The 7466-nt window shown below is 38.3% G+C and overlaps 1 protein-coding gene across 1 annotated transcript; it reads left to right on the top strand.

Annotated features, from left to right (window-relative positions):
- Window positions 1–12: 12 nt before the first annotated feature.
- Window positions 13–5754, top strand: MLANA (melan-A). The gene is made up of 4 exons (XM_009075638.1): window positions 13–86; window positions 2719–2815; window positions 4681–4782; window positions 5686–5754. Exons 1-4 carry the CDS (start codon window positions 13–15, stop codon window positions 5752–5754), a joined length of 342 nt encoding a protein of 113 aa, XP_009073886.1.
- Window positions 5755–7466: the final 1712 nt, after the last annotated feature.

The raw sequence follows: 7466 nt of genomic DNA, 5'->3' as shown, positions 1-7466 counted from the left end.
CGATCTCACAAAATGCCCAGAAGAAACCACCACCTGGATGGCAACTACTTGAGAGGGAAAGGAAACACCTATTTTGCAGCAGAAGAGTAAGCATAAAACAAATCCTATGCTAGCATGTAAGCTGGTGAAAAAATTTGCATTGAAAGAAATCTAGAAAATAGCACTAGAAAAACTCACCATTGTATACAGTAGAGTGCATTTTAGCTATCCTGTAATTGTCTCTAATGTTTGTCATTGTGCAATCATAAAGAGAGTCCTCAATGGTTAAGAAAATTTGGAATTGGCAGAATTCAAGAATATAGTTTGATCATGTAATCACAAGTCATTAGCCACTATAATAAATTTTCCAGGTTTATTGAGGCTTATTTGGAATTTTGTCTTGGGGCTGTGGCAAGGTGATCTTCACACTAAATTTACCACTAGATCCACAGACCTCTCTTGGGAACCTCAAAGGGACATTGTCTCACCCTAAATAACATGGGAAACCTCCAGATTAATAGTTAGAAAAAAGCAGATGGAGACATCAATGCCGTACAAATGTGTCTCTCAGCAAATTGTTTCTGGATGAGAGTCCACTTAAGCAGAACTGTTTCAGACTAATACTTTGTTAGCTTTGGGCTAGGACAAAATATCTTGGGTCTTGGATTATTAGAGACACCATCCAGCTGGCTATCTTTTATTATGTTAGACAAATACTTCCAGTGTGCTTGGGATATCTGTGTGTGAAGTGCGCTTCTGGTAGTGGTTTACTGGGTCCCAAACTTGGTGACTTGTCACACACACACAAACACGCACTGCAAGATACTTGTTCCTCCATGATCAACTCTGGGCAGAGAGAATAAATAAACGGGAAGGATCTCTCATAGTCTTTTCAAAGCAGTTCAGTCTTCAAAAGGAAAAGTTGACTAGTCATGTCACAGCACTTACAACTAAGCATGCTCACCTCTAACTGCTGTGAATTCCAGTGGCTGCAATTGTAAGCAGTTTTTCTAGATATGTGAGAGAAAAGTGACTATCTCCTTCCAGTACCAGAAGAGGTATTCAAGATACGGGCCCAGATTCCTCACAGAACAGCTGCAGCTTTAACTGAAATTGCAAGAAATTGCACACACAATTTCCATACTAGTCTCTGAATAGGTGGGGAAGAAGTTAGATGGCAAACGTGTGGTCAAAAGCACCAGCTCCAGAAACAACACACATTCTGGGTGTATACTAGCTAACAAACAGCTAAAACAGCAGAACATGTGAAAAGCAGAAGGCAGTCTCAAAATGTAGAGGGCAGCAGTTGCTTAGAGAAATAGTCTCTCCAAGTTGGAGAAATAGTCTCCAAGTCTCTCCAAGTCTCTCCAAGTCCCCAAGTGCTGGGGACAGTAATAAAACCAGTGTAACCATTTCATAACTTTGGATATCAGCTGCGACATGACTGCACCACAAAGCAAGTGAATGCTGTGAGCTATGTTCTTGGGTTAAACAGGTCTCCAGCCAACATGAAGCCTTCAAGGGGCAGGAGAACCTTGCAAGAGCCAGGTACTTGTGACGAAGAAAATCCCTTTGACTCCAAGGGGCTTCATGTTTCAAACAGCACCCAGGCAGTTCATACAAAAAGGCAGCCTGTTCTGCCACACAAATCTGCTTGCATCTTCTCTCAGACTTCTTAGGTCACAAGCAAACACTCCTTCATGAGACATGGAGTCAATGAAAATGATAGCAAATAGATATAAGATAATCTCTATTAAGTCACATACCCCACTACTCAGTCCCAATGGAAAAGCCTGGTGGTAATTATTGCAGGGTAACTGGGTCTAAGACACACAGAAGTATGCTTGAATGGGTTTATCCTGATTCATATAGTAACTTCATTCCCATATGCTCTTCCTTTTAAGTGTTTTGCATACTCTTCTGTTCCTGGACAGGCAAAGAAAAAAAAAAAGTGGAATGAATTCCATATGTCTTAACAGGGAGGATATTTACACAGAAGAAAGGGGTTTTGTGACTAGCAAACTTCCAGTTACCTTGTCAGCTTGCTTTCTGACAGACAGTGGAACTGAGCTGCTTCTCCCAAGTTCCCAAGTGAGCAGTGGGAAGGATGTCTTACAGCACAGTTTGCAAAGCATATTTTCCCTAAAATGACCCAGTGACACAATACTGTACCTAAGATGTCATAGAACAAGAACTAAATAATTACAGAGATCTTTATGAATAATTCAAAGTTTCTTACTCGTGTTTTCAGGTTGTACAGTGTCTTATATAACCAAAAATTCCTTCTGTCACCAGCGGTTGTTGCACTATGATGCAATTAGGATATATTTGTCACTACTTGCTGCCTAGAGAAATTTAATAAATAAATAAACATGAGCTGTGTCTCGGGTGTGGCATTTAATTTATTTCACATTCTCTTCCAATATCGCAATGCTGTTCACTGGACTTACACACAGGTATCTTGTTAGAATCAGTAGTCACTGCTAGCTTATTATCTTTGAAGCAGTATATTTTTCATTTTTAAAATGCTGAAGAACTTGGCAGAGAATCTAGCTAACTGCTGCATCTACAGAGACTGGCTGAAGTTATTGATACTTTGTCTGTTTTCTGAGGTAAATTCTGCTCCATGCCTTCCTCCAGTAAAAGGATACCTACACAAACTTTTGCTCTAGTCATTCTTGCTCCCGGGAGAATGCATCTAGTTGTGGTGTTAATTATTTTGCTTTGCTTTCCCAACAGAGCTCTGGGTATTGGACTCTTGATTTTGGTGCTGGCAATTTTACTTGCCTTTGGCTGCTGGTATTACAAAAGACGTAGTGGCTACAAAAGTCTGCGGGTAAGCACAGCAGCTCATTTCTAGCATGCTATTATTTTGACAACATATTACCATTATTTGCACAAAATTAATGCAGAGAACATTGAATCTGTAACAGGACATCATTATCTGAGGCAATATATACACTGATAAAAGTAACATTCACTTCTCATAAGACTTACCCCTAGATAAGGACAGATATGATTAGAGTAAATCTAGGAAGCAGAGAAGAAAAATAACTGTTAAAAGTAACTAATTAAATATGTTCACATATGGGTGATGCATGATTCACCTGTAAACCTGACTTAACTTTTTAAGATTTACAAAAAGGAAGAGTGCTTTGTTTTCTTAACATTACTTCTAAAAAATCCTTTGTGTCTTCTTAGAAAGTATAAATAATGGTGAAATCCTTCTCATAACATCTCTTGTTAGAAGTCTCAAAACTTTATCTTTGAAGTTCTCTTCTCTCTCCTATCAAAGGGAAGTCTTTAATCCTTTAAAGTGAAAGTTTGTTGTGGTTTAACCCCAACCAGCAACTAAACACCAAACAGCCACTGGCTTACTTTTCTCCACCACTCCAGTGGGCAGGAGAATGGGAAAGAAAAGGTGAACTTAATGGGTTGAGATAAGGACAGTTTAGTAATTGGAACAAAATATAATCTACTAATGTTACTACTAATAATCACAATAATGGAAAGGGGGGAGAGAGAGAGGAATAAAACCCAAGAGGAACAAGTGATGCATAGTCCACTTGCTCACCACCTGCTGACTGATGCCTAGCCCATACCCAAGCAGCAATTGTCTCCTCCTGGCCAACTCCTCAGTTTATACACTGGGCATGACATTCTGTGGTATGGAATATCCCTTTGGCCAGTTCAGGTCAGGTGTCTCAGCCATGCTCCCTCCCAGCTTCTTGTGCACCTGCTCACTGACAGAGCATGAGACACTGAAAAGTCCTTGATTTTGAGTAAACACAACCGAGCAATAAACAAATCATCAGTGTGTTATCAGCATTATTCTCATAATGAATTCAAAATACAGCACTGTATCAGCTACTGAGAAAAACATGAACTCTATCCCAGCTGGAATCAGGACAAGTTTTATCCAATTATATGTTTTACAGTAAGTAGCTTCTAATTATCCTAATATCATGAAAAAGATATGACTATTCGGGATTAAAAACCCCAACATACCTGTCATCAAAGTCAGCAAATCCATTTCCTTGCTATGTCCAATAACTTTGTCCCATTCCCTTTCCAATTATCTATCCAATGCATATGTCAACAGGCAGAACACATAAAACCTCAACTTTCATATTGAAATATTGCAAAAATGAAAGTAATAAAAAAACCTTCAAAAAGCAAGCCAAATGCCTTTTTTGTACACCATGGCATAAAGCACAATCTCTTTTTTAATTCCATCTCACTGCAGATTACTACTTTCTGGTTTTGAAAATCAGATTTTCCATATGCTTCTTTTGGCTATGGGAGAACTGATACAGAATGTGTACAAAAGAAATGTTGGAAAAATGGAAAAGAAAATGTTTGGAGATTAAGCAAATAAATGGGTGGGATAAAAAAGAGGAGGCATTCAGGTGCATGGGAAGATGTCAGTTCCTGCAGCAGTCCTGGACCTAAAAAATGTGATCCGCATTTTTCTGTCAATATAATTGGATAATACAGGATAAAGAGTATGTCTCAACAGAGACAGCAAAAACTGATAGGTAAATGATTTCTCTTATTTGCTTGCATTTTTCTGGCCCTAATCCCAGATTCTAATACATACTGTAAATGTGCTGTCAAACATTAAATGATGCATAACTTGCTCCATATTCACAGTCTCTTCTTCCTTTCATCTTCCTCATATTTCTTTATGATCTGTCACAGAGCAAAAGCTCTAGTGCGGGCACAGTACGAAACGTGGTAGGTGAGGGAGCAATATTGGACTGCAAAATGACTCTGCAGGAGTACAGAAACTTTAGTCCTGTGGTAAGTTGCAACTCAAGGTTTCATGTACTTAAAACACAGTAAGACATGGTGAGACAATCTTGGTAAACAGGCACTTGATGATTTCTTTCTTGGAGTGTGCTCTTTAGATTGGGTCTTCAATGCCTCTACATGAACTTAGAAAGCAGTATTTTGAACAATTTTTACTGTGTAAAGGGTTTTTCAAATCTACTGTTTAGAATTCTTTTTAAAATTCTCTTTTTACTAATTTATTCTTAAATCGTGTGATCACTGATGTACCACCTGAATGCTGAAATATACTAGAAAGAACCCCGAAACATCTCCTTAACAGATGTTCTGCCATTCTGCCAAACAACAAATGGAGTGTGTCTGGTATACTATACTCTGACAGGCATTGTCAGGGAGCGTTATAAAACTTCAAGGTTTTAGATCTTCTAATCATTATGGAAAGATGAACATTAAAATCAATAACTTTAAAAAAGTTAAATTAACTTAAGCAATAAGTATATATGCCAAGTAATGGCTTTAGAATAAGGAAAAGGGTAATTTACAAACAATTTTAAATAAGATGATCACATTGATAACACTGGAAATAAGACTTTTAAAAGAAAATCTTCAATATTAATCTAAATTCTCAATATAAAAAACCCTGATATATTTTTTTAAAAAGTCCTGTCTTTACAACACTGAAAATTCTGTCTTTGGATGAACAATACCAACAAAATTAATTTAATTTGCGGCAAAACCAGAAAATTTACTAGCAAAGAAATAATCCTAAAAGATAGACATAATGAGTGATCTCATCTATTGTAAGCCATAATACTGCATCTAATATGATGGTAAATAGCCTGCTGCATGTTTAATGTCACTTTCTTGTACCTTAGTTGTTTTTTCAATCTTTCACACCCATTTTCCTTACCATAGGTACCTGATGCTCCACCAGCGTATGACAAAATTGCTGCAGATCAGTCACCACCACCTTATTCACCATGATAACATGAAATTTTAAACTCTAAACATACAGATTCCATCTTTATGCTCCCTCTTAATTTCCTGTACATGCTTAACTTTCATAAAGCTAAAATCATGAAAAAAATATTACATGCTTTCATTAGCAGTTGCTGAAAATTATTTCTGCTTAGCTTACAGTACTGGATCTTGAAATGCCTCAATAAATATAAAAGTGCTTTTGTTTTAAGTTTTTCATTTCCTCTGGTCAGACTGATACACTATGCTCTGCACATCTTGAATCCTTCATAGATCTATCAGGTGTAAGTACATACTATTCAGTATCAGTCAGAGTAAAAAGTGCTGGCACCTTTGTTTTCATCTTCCTCATTTCCTCTCCCTTTCTTTGAAAAATAAATAAGTAAACTATTCCTTAGAATGTGAGGTACAAGAATCTGTCCTAAGATGAACAAAACTATTTGACTACATGTCCTGTTACAGGCTGTTTTCCTTACCAGCAGTTTTATAATTAACTTCCAGAGAGTGATCGTTTTACAACACACCTTTGCATCACGATGCCTGTATAAGTATCTGTGTGCGAAGACACTTTTTAATGGAGATGGTCTGCAGCAGGCCATGTCAACCTGACTATAAAAGTAAGCAGGTGCAGCTCTACCGTGAGAATGGAGTGAGAAGGGAGTAAGCAGGTGCAGCTGGCCTGTGGGACTAGAGCGAAAAAGGAGCAAGCAGTGCAAATAAAACTTCAGCTAAGGAAAATGAAAGGATAACGAGCCTTGACTCACGGCCAAACAGCCCATCAAGGATGCTTAGAGGTGATGATGAGGAAGGGTGAGGAAGTAACAACCCCCAGGGGAGACTGACAACCACCCTTAGACTCTGCACATGTGTAGAGCCAACATATGTGACCAAAGGCATGTGGGTACTCAAAAATTCGGACGTGCCTCATCCTGTCGTGCACCGGTCGTGTCAGGACGACGCTAAAAAATTATGATATATAAGGCCACACACACCTTTGGTGGGGGGGCACCAGAACTCAAGGACCACATTGCCTCTGCAGGGATGCCCACTAAGCTTCCGTGCCTGCCGACACCCCAGAATGGGCCTCTGTGCTGAACCACTCATCACTCTTGGGGTTGGTATGTACTCATAATTGTTAGGGACATAACTTTTCCCTTATAATGCAGTAGACTTTTATTGTTTTTCTAAGGGCATACATATATACAGGTGGAATAAAACACTTTGAGTTTACTACCTGTGTGTGTCTCTTCCTTTATCTTGGAATCCTTGATCCCTGGAATGGTACCTGTAATTAATTAATAGCTTATAAAACACAGTCAAGGCAACCTAGGCATTTCTGTTGAGAGTCCCTATTATTTCACACCAGTCAGTGTACAATGACCATCACCTCTAGTTTCCTTCTGGCAGGCTTGTCAGAAAGCAAAAGAACTTGGTAGATACAGAGCTTTATGGGTCATCTCTTTCCAATATGATGGAACAATGAGAGAAAATGCGTGAAAGTCATGTTTCTTGAAGAATACAGAAGACAGCAGCCTCCAAGATGTTATTTTTTCCAGCTTGCCCAAACACTAGCAGTACTATAAACCAAAGAATTGTGATGCACATAGATCTGCTACATACATTTGATACTCATTGCTTACTTAGCTTTTTTGTTATTGTTTACTTGCCAGATTATTACAGATTATTAGAGATTATGTGCAGATCAACAAATTTATACA

Source organism: Acanthisitta chloris, unplaced genomic scaffold, assembly GCF_000695815.1.
Source record: "Acanthisitta chloris isolate BGI_N310 unplaced genomic scaffold, ASM69581v1 scaffold4705, whole genome shotgun sequence".
Classification (NCBI taxonomy): Eukaryota; Metazoa; Chordata; class Aves; order Passeriformes; family Acanthisittidae; genus Acanthisitta; species Acanthisitta chloris.
The sequence above is the reverse complement of the archived record's forward strand: the minus strand, read 5'-3'. Positions and strand labels throughout refer to the sequence as shown.

What these genes read in the sequence shown, in the direction of transcription:
- MLANA (XM_009075638.1), top strand. Translation starts at nt 13, where the DNA reads ATGCCCAGAAGAAACCACCACCTGGATGGCAACTACTTGAGAGGGAAA. An exon ending in GTGGCTACAAAAGTCTGCGG is followed by an intron (nt 2,816 to 4,680) that starts GTAAGCACAGCA and finishes GATCTGTCACAG; the next exon opens with AGCAAAAGCTCTAGTGCGGG. An exon ending in ACAGAAACTTTAGTCCTGTG is followed by an intron (nt 4,783 to 5,685) that starts GTAAGTTGCAAC and finishes TCCTTACCATAG; the next exon opens with GTACCTGATGCTCCACCAGC.